Genomic DNA, 23,530 nt, shown 5'->3' with positions numbered 1-23,530 from the left:
GGTTTAAGGTTTGATTTGTGTTTTTTTGGGTTCATGTGTCTCATTCACCTCAACCTTTGGACATTATTAGTTTTCTAGTGAGTTATTCTGGTTTCTACATTCATGTTTTGCTTTTCCCAGTGTTTTTGTTTTCCTGGTGTCTTCGTTTGGTTTCACTGTCCCGGGTTTTTAGGTTGCCACTCATTAAACCCATCCTTATCATTTCTTCGCCTAGTTTATCTTTTTCTGCCTTCATTAAATTCCTTTGAGGTTGTGTCAAGGTTAATAACTTGTTTTTAGTTTTGTAGTCATCCCTCTGGGATTTGCTAGTTTTGTCCTCTTTCATAGTGTTGTGTTGGTTGTGTTTCCCTGTCCTGTATCTATAATAAAGCTCAGTCTTTTTACTGAACCTCTCACCTTGTTGTTCTTGGGTCCACATTAAAAGTGTGTGTGTGTGTGTGTGTGTGTGTGTGCGTGCGCGCATTTAAATAACAGTAGATTCTTTAACCAGAACCAACAAATACACATAAGACAGGATGTATAACCTAAACTCCTAACAGGAGAAAAGATGAGCAAAATAAAAGGGCTTCTCACTCCTACTGTGCTACCTGGTGCTCAGTATTTACAGTGAATTCTATACAAGCTTATTACCAGAAATCTCTACACACACACACACAAATCACTAGGCTTTCTTACAGAGTCCAAAACAGAATGCTGGGTTGGTTGGTAGGGCCAGATGTGGGGAGAGAGCGAGCTGCTCACCTACCTTCTTGTCCAATCAGGTGGCGGAAATTAATTCAAATGTGCTGATCCATGGACACCACCGGTGACCCAGCCCTCAGACACACACCCCCACACAAAATACACAAGCAGGAGGAGGAGAGAGAGACAGCAACACAATATAAATGATACTTCGGAGGATTCCCATGAGTAAGTAGGCTTGTTGATGACGACCATCTCCTGCTACAGCTGCAAGTAAAGAATGTGTTTATTCATACCAACATACACAACAACAGTGTCAAACTGGAAGGACAACGAAATTCGGGAACTTGTGTCGGTAAGGGCCGACCTGGAAATCGTAAAACAAATACAAAGAACAGCACGAGATTCTGTGTTATGTGACCAGATTACAAAGCAAAACACGGTCACTTCCCGCCCCTATTTCTAAAATAGCTCCAAATAAGCACAAAATGATCAAGGGGAGACAATGAGCTACCAAAACTTACAAAAATTGTTCAAATAACTGTGGCCCCTCGTTATGAAATGTCAAAAAGAATAAAACAATCAATGTAATATTTCAGTTTCCTTTTTAACTATAACTTTGTGGGGGGATGCAAACTTAACCCTAAACTTGGCACAATAACACTGCACAAGCCAAGTAGCTTTAAAGAGATGCTTTAAGTGCCACACACTATACTGCTGCCATCTCAGCTATATAAAATATACGAGCACGGCAAAATAACGGACTCCATATTATCATGAATGCTACACCAATGTTGGGCTGCAAATTCAAATCAGATCCATTATATCTTCCGAATAACTGACTCTTCTTGATTAAATACCCCACTATTGTCTAGTGTCAGAAAATCAGAAAAATGACAGCAGACATCATTAAAGTTTCTCTTTGAAAATTGAAATGGAAGGTTAACTAAACTCAAAATCAGAAATTATGAGTCAGACTTAATTGTATTGTCAGTGCTTGTCATTAGTAGGAACTCTCCTTTCAAAACAACACCAACAAAAAATGCTCTGATCAGACAAGACTCACACTTTTAAGTAGGAGCTTCCTGTTTAGTTCATTTTAAAACCAAACTGGCCTTTAGGCGACTTTAACATTTATTATTATCTCTCGTTCACCTGCAAAAGCATCTCTCAGTTCTTTGTCTCCTTCTTGAAGTTGGTGTCACAGTCTAAAAGCAGCTCATAGGGACGTTCTCTGTGAGCCCGAGGGACATATGAAAGTGGTCATACATTTTCTACACAGCGTCCTAGTTTGATGGTTAGAGGCCTAAAACAATCGACTCTGGTCTGCAGGTTTGGTTCCCCATTTTCTACAATCAGTGCAGGACCACTGATGTTTGTTGATTATCTTGCCTGGCCCAGAAGATCCAGTATGCACACTGTATTCCAGCAAGAAATTTAGATCTTAGTCCCCCCCCTCCCCCTCTATTATCACATTTAATGTTTTTAAGTCACGGAAGAGGAGTAATAGTCGGCTATGCTGCGGAATTTCCTCTGGAAAACTCTCGGGTGGAGCGAGACAGATCAGTTCACTTTCTGCTTTGACTTTTCAGGGTCTAGATTAGAATTTGGATCACGGTTTGAAGCTGGTATAGTTTGCATGGTGACAGGGGAAACAGGCCTTTGACTAGAATCAAGATGGAGGAATGCAGCTCCTCTGTGCCTTTGGGGTGTAGTGGTTCTGTCTTTGAGTGTTTTACTGTAGCTTCCACGATTCTGTCAGCCACAAAGCCTGAAAACCTGCAGGACTCAGAGTGTTTGTTGTTACCCTGTCACTCTAGCTCAGCCCTCTCACTAAAATGGTCTATAATACTCTGCCTGAGGTTGAACAGACCAGGTTTCTATTTAAGCTGAGGTGAATTCATTCAGCTGTTCACTATCTTCATCCCAATGTTTCCCTGCTGCTTCTTCACTAGCACCTGCATAAGCCTGAAGCTACAGACACTAATGAGTCACACTAGTTAACGGCAGCTTCCCTCTTACAGTAACACTTGTTGTGGATGCTGGAAAATATTTAAGCTGCAAGTATATTTTTACTGCTTAGGAGAAAAATAATTTCCGGGTCTAGACTAAACAGACACGAGCCTTCAACTAGTGAACATCGATGAGGAGAGACTACGGACACTTTAAGAAAATCTTATGAAATTACAATTAAACCAAGGAAGCTTAAACTTTAACTGCAGATGTTGTACTTTATTTAGCAGATGCAAAAGCTAACAGCAAACAATAAAAGTGTTTAAAATTATAAAATCAATACTACAAGAATCAGTCGGAGATATCTATTTTTGCTCTGTCTTAACTATGTCAAAGTTGACTTTGTTAACTAAGTCTACTCACACACCTGTAAGTGATCACGATTCATTTGATGATGCTACATTTCAACTTGCTGCAACCAGCTGACAAAGTAAATACAAACCCTGATTCTAACACAGTAAGACAGATGAGCTGTTTGTGTACAGAGAATAATTTGTGCATTTCAAGAAACTTCTGTAATAAACAGAATAATGTACAGTAAACTTCCTGTTCACACTGGTCTTAAATTAGAGTGACACAGACACTAAACACAAATACTAGACAAAAAATAGTTCCCAGTAAAATCACTCAGGGAGAGTGAAGAACAGTGACCAGCTGTTCTGTGAAAGTGCAATATAAAGCCAAAACTCATCCCCAGCATTACTTGTTCCAGTTTCTGGCTGCTTTTCCTCAGGAACCTTGATTTTATTTTTTACTCTGTCAGTCTTTCCCCTGTGTGTGGGTTTTGTTGGGTGTGAGTAAGACTTGTTTTCTAGTGTGCTTCAGTTAGTTTATGGTGTGTGAGTGTCTGGCTGCTTTTCCTCAGGAACCAGTGCAATATAAAACCAAAACTCATCCCCAGCATTACTTGTTCCAGTTTCTTGTTGAACTGGTTCCTGAGGAAAAGCAGCCAGACACTCACACATTCAAGTGTAAAAAAAACCCTTTCAGACATGCACTGACGGCTCCTGAACATTTAGTCTTCTTGTCTGAACAGTCACTTTTCTGTAAAAGCCCCGACAACGATCGACCCAGTTTTATGTTATGTCACACGTCTGATCTACATGCAGTCACTTTAAAGGACGACATTGTTTTCCTGTAAAATATGTGTAAGGCCTGTCACACATGAACATGAATATAAAACTTAATCTGTGGGAAACAGTGTTTTGTTTACAGCACATCAGAATTCCAGTGCATGTCTGAAAGGAGCTGAGGTCGTTCGTATGAGTAGCAAAAAACGAAATGTTTGCAAGGAATAGATGGGACAACAAAGCACCAAACCCCAACCAAACCACTTTTAATGGGAGTGTTTGGGGTGAAAATTAGCATGAAACTAGCTGCAATTTTGGTGGCTGGTGCATAAAAGGGGTTAATGTCAACAGACGCCTGCGTCCCTATGTGGCGGCACTTCTTCAGCAAAAAACAGGTCTGTTGGTTGCATGAAACAGTTAGGACAAAAGTGAGCATTGGAAAACACAATGTGCTGTTATATATTTCAGGCCTACGAAGACTCAATTTGATGAGGCAAGTGGGGCAATGTTTGTTAAACATACAGGAACCACTGCTTTTTTACTGGGAGCTTCATAAAGCCAGTAGAGTTCAGACCCCATGTGTACAATCATAAATAACACTATAAAACACATATCTTAGACATGTGTTATCTGCTGATAGGTGATGATTTGTTGTACTGCAGGACGTTTTTTTATCAAGTAAAAACAACCGAAAGCAACAAAAAGAAGAGCAGCAACTACTGAAACCCACAGTGCCACTACAACTCCTACTTCCTTGTCTCCTCCAACCCTGATGTTTCCAGCTGTGGGACCTGTAAGAACAGAATCCCATGTGAGGTGTCAGGCGTCAAACACACACACACTATGATACACTAAACTCACCTGAGTCCTCAACCTTCAGGTAGATGATGCTCATGTGCTCAGGTGTGTGTGTCTTGCTGCTTCCTGTGTTGCTCTTTCCAACGTGACACTCGTACGTTCCAGCATCATCGACGCTGATGTTCTTCAGAATCACAGTAAAGTCTCCGTCCTTCATCTCTGGGTCTCTCAGCTCCACTCGACCGTGAAAAGATGGAAGCTGGTACTTTTCATACGAGCGCTTCTCCCTGACGAAGAAGACAAAACCCTCTGACCTCAGGTCGGGTCTGATCCAGCTTAACATAATAACGTCACCGTCTCTGGGACCCCGACAGTGAATAGGGACATCGTCTCCAGGCCTCACTGTGAGCTCCTGTGAGTCTGAAGAATAAGAAAAAGTCAGTCATTTGGTTCTTTAGGAAATATTTGTTAATTCAATTAGTTAATATTGAGACAGTTATAAAGACTAAACCTAAAAGAATTAGACCCCATCAAACTAATTTAACATGTTAACAACAATAACAGAGATTATATTGCATTAGAAATATTTATCTATATAGTTTTATTTTATATTTCAATTTCTCAAAATTACATTTGCACAATTTTTGCTGTCTTTTTCTTTTGAGGCTTAAAGTGCTTTCATCAGTGTTGCATGATCCTGCAAACATTATCAGATGATCATATTTTAGTAGAAACTATTGTACTGTGCAGCACTTTGGTTTGAGTGTTTATACGTGTGTCCTTCAGTGTTGGGCTTGTTACTCAAAAATGTAATAGATTACTCATCACTCAGTTTAAAATGAATAATATTATTCATTTTCTTATTAGTCCCCATTAAAAGTAATTTCTTACTTTACTCATTAAATTAGCTTTTAATCTGAAAAATTAAAAATAGACGGAGATGGAGAGTCAATAGTGGAAATGAGCATATTTCAGCCAACTCACGCTTACGTGCTGCTAATACGACGAACATTAAATGTTGATGTGGTGAAAACAAAAGTAAAAGTTGTTTGCGGATGAAGCAACTGTAACAGTATTACATTAATTTTGTAGGTTCTGCAGAGAAACTAGTTTCCGCTAAAGTTTTGTTGCACGGCTACTGGAAATATCCACTGACCGCTCCCAGTACCATAAGTACGGGTGATGCGCAGTAAATAACAAATAAATAGATTTTTACTTATGAAAGTCATGATTCGCATGTTTCATTTGGCCTGTGTTATATGTTCGATGCTCTTCCTGTCACAGACTGGTACAGGAAGTCACTGGCTTGTGCCTCCTTGCGGTTGCATTAGCGTCTTTTCCTTCCTGGAAATGATAAATTCAAATTGGAAATAGAATAAAAATTATAATGAAAATCCTGGATGAGAGTTGTAATGAATACTTGGAGTTAACAAATTGCATTTTTCCACCGATGTCTCACATTAAAACGGTTTATTTATTTCCACCAGAATCAGAACCAGAGGTCATCTACTCTTCACTGAAGTCAACCTTAAAACGTCAACCTTCACACCTTCACAGCAGTGAACAGTAACTGGTCCTCAGATCAGAATGCAGCTACAAAGGTGTAAGACGGAAAATTTGACCTGTTCCGGTTTTGCTGCTGTCTCTCTGTAGACAAACATAAAAAAACTGCACCCGCAGTCTATAAACAGCATGTGCATCATTTAGCAACGAGAAAAGTAAGTGTCTTTGTGTATATGAAGAGTTTTATTCTGTCGTCTGTGAATTATTGGTGCTGTTGAAACATTACACAAGACATAAGACATGTTTTTACAGTCCTGGTTTTGACGGGACACAAAGTTCTCCTCTAACAATATGTGACGTAAACTTTTTTTACTTCCAGTAATAAACTGCATTTTTGTGATTTTACGTATGTGTGTATATATATATATATATATGTATATATATATATATATATATATATATATATATATATATATACACATAAAGAAAGAGACTCTACAGCTGCTATGCTCAGTCCTCCCTCCCTCTGCTCTGAAAAAGCAATTTTTTAGCTACAAAAAGCTAATAAACTTACTAATCGAGCAGTAACTGTTGCTGAGCCTCACTTAAAACCATCATGTTTAGTGGTGACCACACAATAAATATAAGGTTTTTATGTGGAAGAATATAGAAGAATGAGATTTTTTGCTTCAGTGTGGGATCTGATGGGTTTACGGGTTATGCCCCCTTGTGCAGGTTAATAAAATCAAAGTTCTAAGTTACACAGTTTACATCATCGTGACAAAGACAAGAAAAATCACACATTTTGTTTGTTGATATTTGTGACTTTGGTGAAGATTTGATCAAATTTCATGATCACCGAAAACAAAATCAACACCAGCAAAAAACAAACAAACCCAGAAAAAAAATCCTGAAACTCTGATTTCCATTTCTCTGTCAGCTTTATATCATTATCATTCTAAACATAGTACTGTCATTTGTTTACTGGATAATATTCTCGTGATGTTCTCAGTTTAAACTCTATGTGACTGTGACGGGCTTTAATTACAGTTTCTGCACTTTGGAGCTGGATCAAATACATGAAGCATGAATACAAATATATTATTAGGTCACTCAGCTGACTCTACTGTGATTGATTGATCAATCATAGTCAATCTAATGTCAAGAAGGACCAATCAGAACAGAGCTGAACTCTATTTTTCAAAGCTGCTACAGTGGCAGGTAAAAAAAAAAAAAAACAAGAACAAAGAAAACTTTTGAAAATGACTAGAATATATTTTGCGCAGCATTAAATAATTTATCCAGGTCAGTTAAATGACAAATCATTGCATGAACTGTGAAGCAGACATGTTCTGATGGCTGTTTGACAATGTCTGAAAATAAAAAGTGTGTTCTACTGTTTGAATGAACTCATTTCTCCTTGTAACTTGTGACATCAGAGTCAGTGGTCGATTGACAAAATCTCTGCGAACTGTCAAATAGACAACCTGCATGTGCTGCTCTGTGATTGTAAAGGCTTTAAAACAAGGACAAATATTTTTTTAATTGACAGTTGGAGTCAGTTTGATTGATTTACTAGAACATATATATATACGTGTATATATATGTAAACGGACACACACGCACACGCAGGTGCTAATCAAATATTATAGTATGAGCATGTACAGCACTCAATACTTAGTTGGGCTCCTTTTGCCTGAAGTACTGCAGCAATGTGGCATGGAGTCGATCAGTCTGTGGTGCTGCTCAGGTGTTATGAGGCCCAGGTTGCTGTGATAGTGGCCTTCAGCTCTTCTGCATTGTTGGGTCTGTCATATCGCATCTTCCTCTTCACAATGACCCATAGATTTTCTATGGGGTTAAGGTCAGGCGAGTTTGCTGGCCAATCAAGAACAGGGATACCATGGTCCTTAAACCAGGTACTGGTATATTTGGCACCGTGTGCAGGTGCCAAGTCCTGTTGGAAAATGAAATCTGCATCTCCATAAAGTTGGTCAGCAGCAGGAAGCATGAACTGCTCCAAAACATCCTGGTCTACAGCTGCGTTGACCTTGACACAAGGAATGCGACAGCTGAAACCCAGGTCCTGCATACGTCTGTGTGTAGTGGTTGTTGAAGCACTGACTCCAGCTGCAGTCCACTCTTTGTGAATCTCCCCCACATTGTTGAATGGGTCAAAATTAAAAGAAATAAACACTTGAAATATATCAGTCTGTGTGGACTGAATGTAAACATTCTACAAGTTTCACTTCTTGAATGGATTTAGTCTCTCTCTCTCTGAGAACTGAACACCTTGAACTTCTTGACAGTTAGGTTGCAGTTGTGGAATCTGGCAGCACTGGAGGATAATGGATTCCTGGTAGCTTCATGTTTGATTTTTCTCAAATCTTTGGCGGTTAATTTGCGTCTTTTCTTTTCGACACGACCCTGTTGACTATTTGCTACAAAACGTTTGATGGTTCTGTGATCACGCCCCAATATCTTAGATATTTCAAGAGTGCTGCTTCCCTGTGAAAGACTTTTTACAATTTTTGACTTTTCAGAGTCAGTTAAATCTCTTTTTTGGTCATTTTTTTCTGAGGAGAAGAATCTGCCTAATAATTATGCACATCTTGATATAGGGTGTTGATCTCCTTAGGCCACATCCTCCCTCATTACACAAATACACATCACCTGATATGGATTAAATCCAATAAGCATTCAACTTTATACAGCTTTATTATTATTATTTACACACACACAAACACACACACACACACACACACACACATAGCAAACAGTCTACTGTAGGTGGGAAAGTAAAAAAAAAAAAATAAAGTTTGGCCCCAGGAGCACAGTTAAGTCTATAACTGAGAAGAGGAAAGACTCGTGCCAGATGTTTCCTCCAAACTGGAGACTAGAATAGACTGTGATGTCATAGCACAAAGTGGGCTACAACTAAATTGTAGCTACTCTGGTCAACATTTAAATTTATCACATTATAAAAAGACAAACAACAGTGAATATAAAATGCAATAAATATACAATTTCAAGTAAAGAGAACAAAAAATCCAGTAAATATATACATGTAGAACAAACACAGTGAAAATAAAGTGGACTTTTGCAATGAAGCCTTGAAATCTAAAGAGATGCACATTATGTTGAGGTAGTAGGTGGAGATGTTCCACTTTTCGGAGACACGACAGAAGGGAAAGTAAAGAAGACAAAGTACCATGAAAAATACCAGCGGCTTTCAGCTTGTCTTCAGCCTTCAGTGGTCACCACAATAGAATGTGTGAGTGTATCTTCTGTATGTGCAGCTGATAGTCACTGTGTCTCAAAGCGACGACTGTTTCAAGGTTTAAATGTGGGGAATGAGAATCCTAATAGTCTCTGATATAAACACATGAGCTATAAATTCAAACCTATGTCCCAGTGACCCACCATGTGTCTCACCTCAACTTATTATTGTGATACCAGAGTCTCCTGTAGTGTATGAGGGACAATCAGACACTGACACTGTCCCAATTAAGTCCCTTTTTCTCGCATTTGTCTGATTAAAAAGCACAGTAATCTTCACTGGGACTGAATGAGAACCACAGAATGAGTCTTAAAATAATAAGACACAGTGTATAAACAGGGAACATAGTACTGCATATAGTAAAAGAATGAATGTACTGCATAGATGTACACAGATACTGTGTATTTCAGATTAAGTGGATACATCTCACACTAACTTGTTTGTTGACATAATCCAGATTATATCTTTCAGAATATTCTTCACACAGTTTGTCATGTTTTGCTTCTGTTCTCTGTCAACAATTCTTATCCTGAAAGTCTCTAAATGATGTCATATGCTAATTTGCATAATTTACCCTGTGCATGTGATTGCAAAGGACACTGTAAGAGAGAGGAGACAAACAGTGACCCCAACCCTAAATATGTTTATAACTATAAATTAACTTTTTGATGTCAAAATTCCAACCCTCCTCCTTTATCCTGGCTTGAGACCAGCAACATTGATCCTAAAGATAAACAAGTTTAGTTCGGTTATAAACCTCATGGTCAATTAAGGAGCCTACAAGAGACACACAGGGTTTGAGCTTGTGTCTGTCTATGATTATATGCCACACTGAGTGTTTGCAAGCTGCTTTTTCATAGCAGCATCACAAGTTGGAAGCATCTTCACATTCACAGAACACGTCCTAAATGTAGAAAGCTACACGTTCTCATCATATGCAGTGGATCCAGAAAGTTTTCCCAGCGCTTAACTTTTTCCACATTTTGTTATGTTACAGCCTAATTTCAAAATGCATTACATTCATTATTTTACTCAAAATTTTACAAACAATAGCCCATAATGACAAGGTAAATATATTAAAAATAATAAAAAAAAAAAATCACATGTACATAAATATTCACAGCTTTTGCTTTATACTTTGTTAAAGGTGCTTCAACTAATCAAATGTACCTATATAGCACCTTAACAACATCAAGGTGACCACAGTACTTCACATTAAAAAAATAATTTAATAAATACATAAAGGTTAAAAAAAACATCCTTGCAAAAATATAAAGGACATGAGACAACTATCAGAGTCCACTATGTATCATTAGTCAAGGAAAATAAGTTTTAAGTTGTAAGCAATGATTTAAAAGCTAAAAGCACAATCACCCCAAGAAACTGACCTGATGATCTGAGGAGTCATGTTGGTTTGTGCCATTATTCACTGAGATACTGTTGGACAGTGTGTTGTAGAAAATTGCCCCCTTCATTGGTCAAGTTTTACAAGATCATCAACGTGATGAACCATCTCTATTTAACACATGGACACTACAGCATATCAGCATCTTCTATTTATACTTGAACTCAACAAAGGAACCACCCTCACAAAGCTTAACTGAAGAAACCAGGTGCAAGCAGTTGCCAGTCGGTTTTCTTTTCATGCAGTTCGTTAAGCAATTACATGCTTTTATTGTACCTTCCTGTAGACTTTGTGACTACAGAACTCACTATTTCTACTTTCTTTTGAGCCTTATTACACATTGTACACACATTGCACAAGGTGATTTTAGGCACTGCAGGTTTGTATCAAACCTTTAACTGGTGTGTTTGAATTTTATTCCTCAGACCTGTGTTCACATGTCCAAACATGAGTCCTACTCACCTTCTGTTACTAAAGACTGGATTAATAAAATGCATTGGGCAGCATGGTGGTGGAGTGGTTAGCATTGCCACCTCACAGCTAGAAGGTCACTGGAGGTCGTGGGTTTCCTCCAACTGTTGGGTTTCATCCAACAGTCACTGGTGAAACAGCAGCAGGACTCTGACAGACTGAGGAAGAAACAGAGCTGAAGCATTTTACACAGCTGTGTCTGCACCTGTGTCTGCGCCTGTTTCTGCACCTGTTTCTTGACCTGTGTCTGCGTCTGTGTCTGCGCCTGTTTCTGCGCCTGTTTCTTGACCTGTGTCTGCGCCTGTTTCTGCGCCTGTTTCTGCGCCTGTTTCTTGACCTGTTTCTGGACCTGCTGCAGAAACCAGTGGAGATCTTGTTTGTGGAGGAGAAGGTTGGTGTAAATTCTGACCATGATGTTTTCTAAAGATCATTAAAGCAACTGCACCAACAACAACAAGCACACCAACAACTGACAGACCAACTATCAGTCCAACACGTCCATCCTTCTTTCCTCCGTCCTCAGTGTCTCCACCTCCATCTCCTGCCAGAACAGAACCAGATGTTAAGAATGAGGCATCAGGTAGGTGATGAATCCATTTCTTGAACTTCAACTACTGTCAGACAATGGTCTTTGTACAAGAACATTTTTCCACCTCTCAGACTTTTTTCTGGGAGTCTAGATTCAACAAATTCTGCAAAACTGTACAAAATTGTGATGTTGGTTTCAGACTGATAAGTGACACCAGGGCCTGTATCACAAAGCCAGTTTAACTTATTCTGGCTTTCTTGTGTTTATCTGGCTTCACTGAGCCCAACACTGGATAACAGCTATGACAAAGATGGTTATTAACGGATTCTGAGCAGGCTGGGTTTTTCTGTTAGGCTTAGACCATGTTCATGTGAAGGAGACATGCAGAGAACTATGAATGAAGAACTTAATATAATAAATGATGAAGTGATAACTGCAGAGAAGTTTGTTAAAATGAGTTTCTGCTGAGTAAACTAAACACTGTGATCACATAACAGAAAAGGAAACTAGAATAAAATATCCATAAAATAGTGAAGGATCATCATAGGCTGTTGGTGTAGTTGATATAGTTTTTCTGAATTTATGATACACAAAAAATAAAACATGCTAGTTTGTGCTGCCAGAGCAGAGAGGACGGAGACGAGTCTTAAAGTCAATGTCACTAGTGTGGTCATTTATAATCACAGGAGAATCCTGTACGTAACAGTATGAATTATTTTTTTTAATGAATAATTATATTCTCTGATCTGCAGTCAAAGATGGAATAAGTGTAATAAGCACAGACACTGTCAAGCATTTTGTCCGAGATACAATAATCTGAGGAGAAAACTCTGTGGTGATTGTTATTTATTAAAAAAAATAATCCACATCCTACTGTTATGTTAAATGAATCTTCCCATCTATGATAAACAAGCTACAAGCGTACAACCTATACATTGTACAATAGATTAACATATTATATTATAAATTAGCTCTTATATGCAATCTCTAACCACTACATTACAAATTAAAAATCCAGTGACTCAGACTTTAGGATTAACTGCTTCTCTGTCAAATACTAATGCTCATTTTTATTTTTTGTATGATATATTGATAATAGGCTCTTCATCATCTGGAAAAACATAAACACATTCTATTTTTGATTGGATTTATTTATTTTTAGATTTTTAATATTTGACCATTATTTAGAATGTTTTTCTACAGATGTTATCTTCATTTCAGCCAGCAGAAAATAATAATTGTATTATTTCTTGTGCTTTTCTTGTTTTTTTCTATCGCAAACTTTCTCTGCAGTGTGAAAAGTTCTCTGCATCACTGTAACATCTGCATAAGTACTTCATACATGTTTCTGCCAAAGTTGCCTCTAAGGAAGAACTTTCACATGAACACTCTCTTATTCCGACAGGAAAACACAGGCCTCACACAACCAGTTGATAACCAACTCTATGATTTCCAGAATGGCCAATGTTACATTTTGTTGAATTCATAACAACAACAAAAAAGAAAAACCACACAATAGACTATTTTGCCTAAAAAAAATAAACAAAAAGAAAGAGAAAAACAAAAACCATAAAAAAATGAAACAAAATGAATAATAATAATAATAATAATAATAATAATAATAATAATGATGGATGTGACTAAATACCTGTTGATATCGAGGCCCAATCAGAGGACTTATTCATGGGGGTCTAGGATGGTCCAGCTGGTGTGTTGCATTGTTTGTTGGATTAACTGTGTTGAGTGTGTTGTTTCTGACCTGTCATTCTCTAGCTCCAAGTCGCTCTCAACCCCAGAGGGTGAGGGGCAGCTCACTGCTTGTTTCACGTCTAAAACAGCTCCCAGACCCTGAGGAGGGGCCTGTTTATTAGGGCTAAACAGTAGAGAATGATGGTGGTCTTGAAGTTTAGTGACCCATACTGTTCCACCCAGAGCAACAGGGAGTAATAATTATAATAATAATAATTAATAATTATTATATATAAAATCTAAATAAATAAATAAAAAACATAAATAAATGTAAATAATTCATACAATTAATAATAATAATAACCATAATTAATATATAAATAAGTTTTAAATAAGTTAAAAGGAAAGGGGTGACCATGGAGTAATGGAAGAGCTCAGAACATATATGAACTTTTATACTATAAAAATAAAGTAAGTAAAGTAAGTGTTGGAGAAAGGAGTAAAAGAAACAGAAGGGAATAGTAGCATGTACATGTCCACTGGATACATACATACACACATGGATGTATTATAATAATAATAATAATAATAATAATAATGATAATAATAATAATAATACGCGTCACTTCCGTAGTTTCGAAATGGCGGTCTGTTCAAACTGTGTACACGTTTTCACGCAGTTGCAAGAAACCATCAAACTCTTGGAAAATGAACTAAGCAAAAAAAAATGAACTTATCTTGGGGTTTTCCAACGTTGCCACCACACAAGCAAAGCACCTCGCAGCTCTTAATACCTCGAGCTACATGGAACAAAGCTGTTTGTTCAGTGACCCAGGACACCGATGACACGCTGCCGTGGTCTGGCCCTGTTGCTTCCGCTGGAAACGTGATGCCAACCCGCGGCGCACCTTTCCACCGCACCGTCCTCCCGGTCCGACCATGCTAATTATTGGCGACTCCATCGTTAGAGACGCCCACTTAAAATCAGCTAAAACGTTTTGCTTTCCTGGAGCCACAGTCACTGACATAGCGGAGAAAATTCCAAACGTGATTGAAAAACATCCTACAGCAACAAAAGTAGTGATACACGTTGGCACAAATGACACCAAACGCCAACAGTCTGAGTTGCTGAAACGTGACTTCGTGTCATTTTTCAACTCACTGGAGATTTTCCACGACAGACGGTTCTTCATTTCCGGCCCAATTCCCACGCTGGGTCGCGGTGTTGGCTGGTTCTCCAGACTCCTCAGCCTGCACACATGGCTTCAACCACAAGTCTCCGCACACGGACTCTTCGTGGACAATTTCAATCTTTTCTGGGATCGTCCTCAGTACTTCAAGCAAGATGGACTGCACCCGAACTTTCTGGGATCACGGATGTTGACTGAGAACATTGTCCACAGCATCTCAGTCTCCGGAGACTGACTGACCATTGAAAACACCTGTGGCTCTGATGTGCTCACCTGTCCTGCATCCTCCGCTCCAACACCCGACAACATCCACAGGTATAAACAGTCCGAGATATTTATAGAATCTGACGTTACCAACAGACAAAATGCAGCTGTTATGGATTCTAATTTTTCACCAAGGAAATATTATTATTTTGTTGAATATTATGATCTTAACCACACTGCTATTTGCCCCATAGAGACTATGTCTGCTCCACGACCACCTAAACTTTTTAAACCAAAAATGAACACAAGGGGAGTTAATCATAAAAACCTAATACAAGTTAAGACTACTGCTCATACTGAACCAAAACCCAAAACTTTCAAATGTGGATTATTAAATATCAGATCTCTCTCTTCTAAATCTCTGTTAGTAAATGACTTGATAAATGATCATCAAATTGATTTATTTTGTCTCACTGAAACTTGGTTGCAGCAGGAAGAATATGTCAGTTTAAATGAGTCATATTAATTATCATGTTCCTAGAAGCACAGGCTGAGGTGGAAGAGTAGCAGCAATCTTCCATTGTAGCTTATCAATAATTCCTAGACCTAAACATAGTTATAACTCATTTGAGAGTCTTACTCTTAGCCTTTCACACCCAAACTGGAAAACTCAAAAACCACTATTATTTGTTATCGTGTACCGTCCTCCAGTCCCTTATTCAGAGTTTTTGATTGAATTTTCTGATTTTCTATCTGATTTAGTGCTTAGTACAGATAAAGTCATTATAGTGGGTGACTTTAACATTCATGTAGATGCTGACAGTAACTGTCTGAGCACTGCGTTTAATTCATTACTAGATTCAATTGGTTTTTCCCAAAATGTAAATAAACCCACTCACTGTTTTAGTCACACGTTAGACCTTGTCCTTACATATGGCATTGAAACTGATAATTTAATAGTATTTCCTCATAATTGTCTTTTGTCTGACCATTTTCTAATAACATTTGAATTTACAATAACGGACTATACAGCAGTTAGGGAAAAATTCCACTACAGCAGATGTTTATCTGAAAATGCTGTGAATAAATTTAAAGAAATTATTTCTTCATCTTTTTCACCACCATGTGTCAATACTATGGTGAGTAGCCATCTTACTCCTGTACAAATTGATTATTTAGTTGACGATTCTGCAGCCTCACTGCGTATGATACTAGATACAGTTGCCCCTCTGAAAAAGAAGGCAGTGAATCAGAGGAGCCGACCTCCATGGTACAATTCACAAATGCACAGCTTAAAACAGGCAACACGAAAGTTAGAGAGGAAGTGACGTTCCACTAATTTAGAAGAATCCCGGTTAGCCTGGAAAAACAGTTTAAAAACATACAAAAAAGCTCTTCGTGATGCCAGAACAGCATATTATTCATCATTAATAGAAGAAAACAAGAACAACCCCCGGTTTCTGTTCAGCACTGTAGCCAGGCTGACTAAGAGCCATAGTTCTGTTGAGCCTAGTTTTCCCTTAACTTTGAGCAGCAATGACTTTATGACTTTCTTTACTAATAAAATTGTAGCCATTAGGGAAAAGATTCACCAGATCCTCCCTACAAATATTACAGATAGATCTTCATGTACAACAGCTCTAGAATCCTCAATAAGGCCCCAATCCATCTTAGCCTGCTTTTCACCCATAGATCTCACTGAGCTAAGTTCAACTATCGCCTCCTCAAAACTAACAACATGTCTTTTAGACCCTGTTCCAACCAAATTGATAGATGTTCTACCTTTAATAGACACGTTCATATTAGATTTGATTAATCTCTCTTTACAAACTGGCTATGTACCAAAGGCTTATAAAGTTGCTGTAATCAAACCATTACTTAAAAAACCTTGTCTTGATCCAGGTGATTTAGCCAACTATAGACCAATATCAAATCTCCCGTTTATTTCTAAAATCCTTGAAAAGTAGTTGCAAAACAATTATGTGATCACCTTTACAGGAATAACTTGTATGAAGACTTTCAGTCAGGATTTAGAGCTCATCACAGTACAGAAACAGCACTGGTAAAAGTCACCAATGATCTTCTCCTGGCTTCAGATAATGGACTTGTGTCCGTACTCGTCTTACTAGACCTTAGTGCCGCATTTGACACCATTGACCACAACATTTTATTACAGAGACTAGAACATGGATTTGGGATTAAAGGAACCACATTACATTGGTTTAAATCTTATCTGTCAGACAGATTCCAACTTGTTCATGTTAATGATGACTCTTCTTCATGCACCAAAGTTAGTTATGGAGTTCCACAGGGCTCTGTGTTAGGACCAATACTTTTTAATCTGTACATGTCACCTTTAGGCTAAATTATTAGGAAACATTCCATAAACTTCCACTGCTATGCAGATGATACCCAGCTCTATTTATCTGTGAACCAGAAGATACTAACCAATTAGTCAAACTTGAAGCATGTCTAAAAGACATAAAGACCTGGATGTCCTACAATTTCCTACTTCTAAATTCAGACAAAACTGAAATCATCCTCTTTGGGCCTAAAAACATGAGAAATATGCTGTCTAACAATATAGTTACTTTAGATGACATAACTTTGGCCTCCAGTACTGCGGTGAGGAACCTTGGAGTTATTTTTGACCAGGATTTGGCGTTTACGTCACATATAAGACAAATCTCTAGAACAGCCTTCTTCCACCTACGGAACATTGCTAAAATTAGAAGCATCCTGTCTCAAAGTGATGCCGAAAAACTGGTCCATGCATTTGTTACTTCTAGGTTGGACTACTGTAATTCCCTACTTCTGGGGTGTCCTAATAACTCTCTAAAAAGCCTTCAATTAATCCAAAATGCTGCAGCAAGAGTGCTGACTGGATTAGGAAAGAGAGATCATATTTCACCTTCACTAGCTTCTCTTCATTGGCTTCCCATAAAATCTAGAATAGAGTTCAAAACCCTCCTCCTTACATACAAAGCTCTTAATGGTCAAGCTCCATCATATTTAAAAGATCTCATAGTTCTGTATCGCCCGATTAGACCACTTCGATCCCAAAATACAGGCCTACTTGTGGTTCCCAGAGTTTGCAAAAGTAGAATGGGAGGCAGAGCCTTTAGCTATCAAGCTCCTCTCCTGTGGAACCAGCTTCCAATCCAAATTCGGGGGGCAGACACCTTCTCTACTTTTAAGACTAGGCTTAAAACTTTCCTTTTTGATCAAGCTTATAGTTAAAACTGCTTTTCTCTATACATTTACTTGTCACCACTGTATGCCATTAATTCTGTGTCCTACAACCTGTACAATGCTTTGTTGTTGCTTTTTTGTTGTTTTGTTGTTGCTTTTCTTGTTGTTTTGTTGTTGCTTTTTGTTGTTGTTGTTTTGTTGTTGCTTTTCGTTGCTCTTTTCTTTTCTCTCTTCACTTTCCACTCACCCCAACCGGTCAAGGCAGATGGCCGCCCACCCTGAGCCTGGTTCTGCTGGAGGTTTCTCCCATTAAAAGGAGTTTTTCCTCTCCACTGTTGCCTAGGGCTTGTTCAAGGGGGATTTGTTGGGTTGCTTCTACATACTTGTGTAGTCTGGACTTTATTCTGTAAAGTGCCTTTAGATGACTTTGTTGTAAATTGGCGCTATATAAATAAAGTTGAATTGAATTGAATTGAATTAATAATAATAATAATAATAATGCTAATAATAATAATAATAATAATAATAATAATGACGATGGTGTTTAGGAAAGAAAAAGGTTGACAGCAACAATGGTAGTGATAGTCAAATGATAGGTATAAAGTAGAAATAAAAATAATAAATGCAAAACAAAACTACTACGACTAATAATAATAATCGTTGTTTATTTTTTATAATAATAATGTTAATAATAATGATGCATATTGATAAAAGTGGTTACAGGCCCAAGTGGTGTGGAAGTAACCGTCTGTGCTACCTGAGGCCAATGTTACATTAAGTGAAGCCAGAAAAATGTCTGAGAGTGAAAAACAAGCAATTGTGAAGCTGAGAGAAAACAAAACAAACTACAACAAGTGTTAGTGACATCAGAAACAACCTCCTCCAACCTCCATGACAAACTAGTGGGTTCAAACAAAAGGTGCCACGTTCTAAGTTTGTATCAGATCCAGATGTAAATACCTGGAAATAAAAGCTGCAATGTTGATCTCTCGTCTTAAATGGTTTCAGTCTACAGCAAAAATAAAGGAATTGGCTTCACTGTTCCAATACTTTTAAAGGGGAGTGTTCACTCACTCACCTGAGTCTCTGACTGTCAAGGTGATGTTGCTGATGAGCTCAAGTCCATTTCCACCATTTCCATAATAACACATATATGTTCCAGTATCATTGATGGTGACGTTCTTCAGAATCACAGCAAAGTTTCCCTCCTTCATCTGTGGATCTCTCAGCTCCACCCGACCACGAAAAAGTGGATGTTGGTACCTTTCATAAATGCGCTCGTCTCTGAAGTAGAAAACATAATCCTCTGACTTCAAGTCAGGTTTGCTCCACTCTAACAGTTGGATGACTCCTTCTCTGGGACCCCGACACTGAAGAATGACATTATCTCCAGGTTTTGCTTGAATCTCTTTTGTATTTGAACAACAAACAAAAACACAGAGAAAAGTAGGAAGGAAAAGTGAGTAACACTCATTAATATCATCTGAAATAACAATGGATCAAAAAATGTCATTTTCACACACAATATGTAAAAACCTCACGTTCTGTAAATATCTGAATCCTTAGTTTCTTACTTTTGATGAGAAATCTTGGAATTAGAACCAAAACATGGTTTGCTGTATTTTTATCTTTATCAGGTAAGGAGACATTTTTAAATATATTATTATTATTATAAGCTCATTATTATTAGCTCTGTTCACTCTTACAACTGCTTACTGCTGCTCTTTATGTGAAGCATTAATTTCAGTGAATGTAGTGAAATATTAAGTTTCAGAAGAACAGATTTCATTCTGAGTAATGAAATGAAATGAATAAGGATCATGTCATAAAAATCTATGTCTTTCTTGGCTGATTAAGTAGCAAAAGGGGAAGGAAATACTTTATAATTACAAGTATTGTGTTTATTATTATTATTATTATACAAATCCAATTTCTTACAAAGCAGCAAACTTTTCATTTCTCCTTGTAACATGTGGTATCAGAGGCAGTGGTACATTGACCAAATCTCTCAGACTTGTGGTCCATGGTTAAAATCTGACCCCACAGATCTGTGATGTTGAGTATATGACGCTGTTTTGTTCTCTGCAAACAGTCAAAAAACAAAGTACATTGTAGAAACAAAAGCCAACAAGGACAAACCGTCAGCAGGATGCTGGCTTCTGTTTCTGGCCAAAATTGTTTGGGCCCATCAGTGTCAGTAACTCAGCCGGATGCAGCTCGTTGGTAATTGAGGAGATAAGTCAGAATGTTGCTACATTTTAATTGTTGTTCACACATCAGCACAAAAAGCAGGTAAAAAGCCAATAAACACATCAGAGTTGATCAGAGCACATGTTCAACAAGTAAAACTTGCTCATTAATGAGCTAAAGTGAAAGCTGACTGCAGGCTACTGTACAACAACCAATTAGCACAGTTTACTAAAATCTTCCAGCTGACTGAATATTTGTGGGACATTCTAACAGCAGCCCACACTCCCAAACCCAGCAGACACAGAGAGGTGATAGTGACTCATTTCTATAGTGTTTAATGACTCTTATTTATTTTATTCAGAGTATGTTTCATTTAAGGGAGATATTTAGTCTATGTAGGTTTGTGGACTGTTTTCACTCAATTTATTAGGAACATCTTCAGGTTAAAGTAAGTCAGTTTGCTCCAATGGTCCTAAATCCTCCTTCATGGTCATAATGTTCAGCTTGGTTTGAAACAGTTTGTTTTTATGATTTAAAAATACAGTAAAGTAGCTTTATCAGATATTCTTTCTGCTAAATAGAAATTAATTCTGATCTGATTCTCAATGACTGCCGTCTATTTTAAATAGCTTGAAATAATTCAGGTATTTTCAATATTTGTCTCTCATTTGTCATTAAATTCTATTTTATGTAACACAGAGAAAGAAACTAAAAGAAAGATAAAAAAAAACAAAAAAAAACAAAACATATCTGGCTCCCTGCTGTCTCAATATCAGCATCAGCAAATGACAAACCCATATCAGTCGACCAATACTCTGTCGTCCAACACACAGTGAGACCTTTTGTCTTCAGAATGTTCCAGTTTAAATGTTCAAAATGTTCTGAATGAGGAAATTCAGCAGCCTACTTGAAGCAAGTAGCTGTTGGACAATAAGATGCCAAAGTCAGTAGGACGAACAGCAAACAATCAGTATTTGTACCATTTAAATTTGATTTTAATTTACATTATCCAGAGCTAAAATATCACTGTATGAATCTCAGTGTTAAGATAAAGTGTTTTTTTGCTTTGCCTGCCTTAAGACAAATAACTAACATATTTCTGTGTCTTCATCAGCAGAACTGACATGCTGCCTATGCAGACGCTGCATAACCACTTTAAGGTTTTGGTTTTTGTCCTTTAGGTTTATCCCATGAGTTCAGTGTCATTACAGAGGATCATTGTCCACATGTTGATTTGGCAGTTTTTACACCTGATGCCACCTTTTTAACGCAACCCTCCCCAATTTCTACCGGGCTTGGACCAGCAATGTACAGCTGGGGAGGGGAATGGGCTGTCAGGGGTCCAGTGTCTTGCCCAGAGACAATTCAAAATATAGCCAGGATCGAACCACTGACCCTGTGGTCCATGGACAACCGCCACTAGACAAACTGACACTAGACACGATTAAGCACGTGGCTACTTCAAGATACTGGTGCTGCTTTTATTGTCTTCACCCAATTGATGACAGCAGTGAGGACAGACTGTCTGTCTCCTGTCCCCTGTCTGTATAAAGCAGCACAAACTGAAACCACTGCTCTATTTAAAGCACTGTACCTAATAAACTGACACCTTTTAAATTCATCGTTTCGTGTCTTCTGATACAATATTAAAGCTAAACCATAAAAACGATCTTCTGACGTGAAATCCCGGGTCCCCGTCCTCCTCTGTCTCTGCTGCCGGACACAGCTCACAGCTCCTGCCTGGTGTGGGATTCTGTGCGCAGCTGTATCCGCGTGCTCCACCCTATGAAGTTGAACCGTTAGCGTTAGCTCTCTGGAAGCTAACGTGTTTTTAGCAGTTAGCAAGTAGCTAACCAGCTTGTTGTGGCTAACACAGGGACGGTGGAGGACAAGTTATCGCTCCTCTGCACCTCAGATGGTTTCACGGGGATTTAATAAACTGCTGTTATTGGTAATAAAAGACAACGGGTTATTCGAGTCATGATTATAACGGTGCTCTTACCTTCAGAGGTTAAACAAATCACGGAACATGGGAGGAGACACACAAATAAGATCTTTCTGGAATCAAACATCTTTATCTTCTACTGAGGCAAATTGGCTTTTCAGCGGATTTAAATGACATGAAGGAAAATCCCTCAACCACTGATTGTGCAGGTTCTGCAGAGAAACTAGTTTCCGCTAAAGTTTTGTTGCACGGCTACTGGAAATATCCACTGACCGCTCCCAGTACCGTCAGTACGGGTGATGCACAGTAAATAACAAATAAATAGATTTTTACTTATGAAAGTCATGATTCGCATGTTTCATTTGGCCTGTGTTATATGTCCGATGCTCTTCCTGTCGCAGACTGGGGCCTGGTACCGGAAGTCACTGGCTTGTGCCCCCTTGCGGTTGCATTAGCGTCTTTTCCTTCCTGGAAATGATAAATTCAAATTGGAAATAGAATAAAAATTGTGAAAATCCTGGATGAGAGTAATGAATATTTGTTTAGATTTAACAAATTGCATTTTAATGATATGTATAAAAAGTAAAAATATAATGCTGGTTATGTTCATGTTTCAATTGTGATAAAGACTTTGTTTTAAATGGTTAACTGAACATTTCAAATCATTCTTATTTAGAGGGATTTTGAAGCAATTTTACTGTACAGTTTTTTCTTTTTTAAAAAAAATTAATTAAAGCGAAATCTCACCTCCAAATAACATATTCCTCATGTTTGGACTCTCATAAATTACAATACATTAACTTAAATAACTGTTCCTAGAAAGCATAATAAAATAAATAGTGGGATCCCAAAAGGTGCTGTCTGGGGTCCTTTGTTATTTAGTTTGTATATAAAAGAAATGTGTAACTGATTGACTGTATTCTGTTTGCTGATGACACAACATATTTTTTCTTTGGAACAAATCACAATCCATTTTTAGTTTACAAAAGCGAACAATAAGAATAGTTAATAGGGCAGATGATCTGGCGCCAACTAAGAAATGGTTCAATAAGTTAATGTCTTTAAAGTTTCAGGATTTAGTGAAAATCTAAATACTATAAATTATGAACAGAATTGTTAACAACTTAGAAACAGGAAACATCTAAAAGCTGCTCCTAATGAGCAATATCAAATATGATATGAAAGAAGTGTGTATGATTAAAAAACAAAAATGTACAAAATAAATAATTTCCCAAAAGTCACTGGGCAAGAGGCAGAAAAAAATTAAAAATCTGTACAGTAAAACAATGCAAGCAGAGCTGAAATTATTATTAGATTCATCAATGAAGTGAACTGATTGGCAAGTAATTTTTCATGTAAAACCCCAAATA

General features: G+C 37.8%; 2 protein-coding genes and 1 long non-coding RNA gene across 8 annotated transcripts in view; 1 reads left to right on the top strand and 2 right to left on the bottom strand.

The window, feature by feature from the left end:
- LOC137137883 (uncharacterized) overlaps window positions 1–23,530 on the top strand; it is a 38,015-nt gene that overhangs the window by 5,423 nt on the left and 9,062 nt on the right. The window contains exon 4 of one of the 2 annotated variants that reach the window (XR_010915839.1): window positions 6,149–6,160. The exons of the other annotated variant lie outside the window; for it this stretch is intronic. This is a non-coding gene — a long non-coding RNA (uncharacterized lncRNA). Of the gene's footprint in view, window positions 1–6,148; window positions 6,161–23,530 lie in introns of those variants that run through there. 2 annotated transcript variants of the gene reach the window in all.
- Window positions 892–22,625, bottom strand: LOC137137829 (polymeric immunoglobulin receptor-like). 3 transcript variants are annotated; one of them, XM_067524555.1, is made up of 5 exons: window positions 22,218–22,625; window positions 19,964–20,107; window positions 19,104–19,433; window positions 4,626–4,982; window positions 892–4,555 (listed from the first exon to the last, which is right to left on the bottom strand). In XM_067524555.1, the coding sequence occupies exons 3-5, from the start codon at window positions 19,237–19,239 to the stop codon at window positions 4,380–4,382; spliced, it is 669 nt and encodes a 222-aa protein (XP_067380656.1). In that variant the 5' UTR covers window positions 19,240–19,433; window positions 19,964–20,107; window positions 22,218–22,625; the 3' UTR covers window positions 892–4,379. The 3 variants fall into 3 exon arrangements, with proteins under 3 accessions (XP_067380656.1, XP_067380655.1, XP_067380657.1); XM_067524554.1 differs by lacking the exon at window positions 19,964–20,107 and having other exon boundaries at window positions 22,218–22,624; XM_067524556.1 differs by lacking the exons at window positions 19,964–20,107; window positions 22,218–22,625 and adding an exon at window positions 20,165–21,867.
- Window positions 6,654–23,530, bottom strand: part of LOC137137809 (V-set domain-containing T-cell activation inhibitor 1-like) — a 66,375-nt gene continuing 49,498 nt past the window's right edge. Inside the window, exons 6-7 of one of the 3 annotated variants that reach the window (XM_067524479.1) lie at window positions 11,571–11,762; window positions 6,654–11,450 (exon numbers count right to left, since the gene is read on the bottom strand). The gene's annotated coding sequence lies outside the window, so the exon portion shown is untranslated. Of the gene's footprint in view, window positions 11,763–23,530 lie in introns of all 3 variants that reach the window. The other 2 variants (XM_067524477.1, XM_067524482.1) reach the window with 2 other exon arrangements.

This window comes from Channa argus, chromosome 12 (assembly GCF_033026475.1).
Source record: "Channa argus isolate prfri chromosome 12, Channa argus male v1.0, whole genome shotgun sequence".
Classification (NCBI taxonomy): domain Eukaryota; kingdom Metazoa; phylum Chordata; class Actinopteri; order Anabantiformes; family Channidae; genus Channa; species Channa argus.
This window is presented reverse-complemented; position numbering and strand designations above follow the sequence as displayed.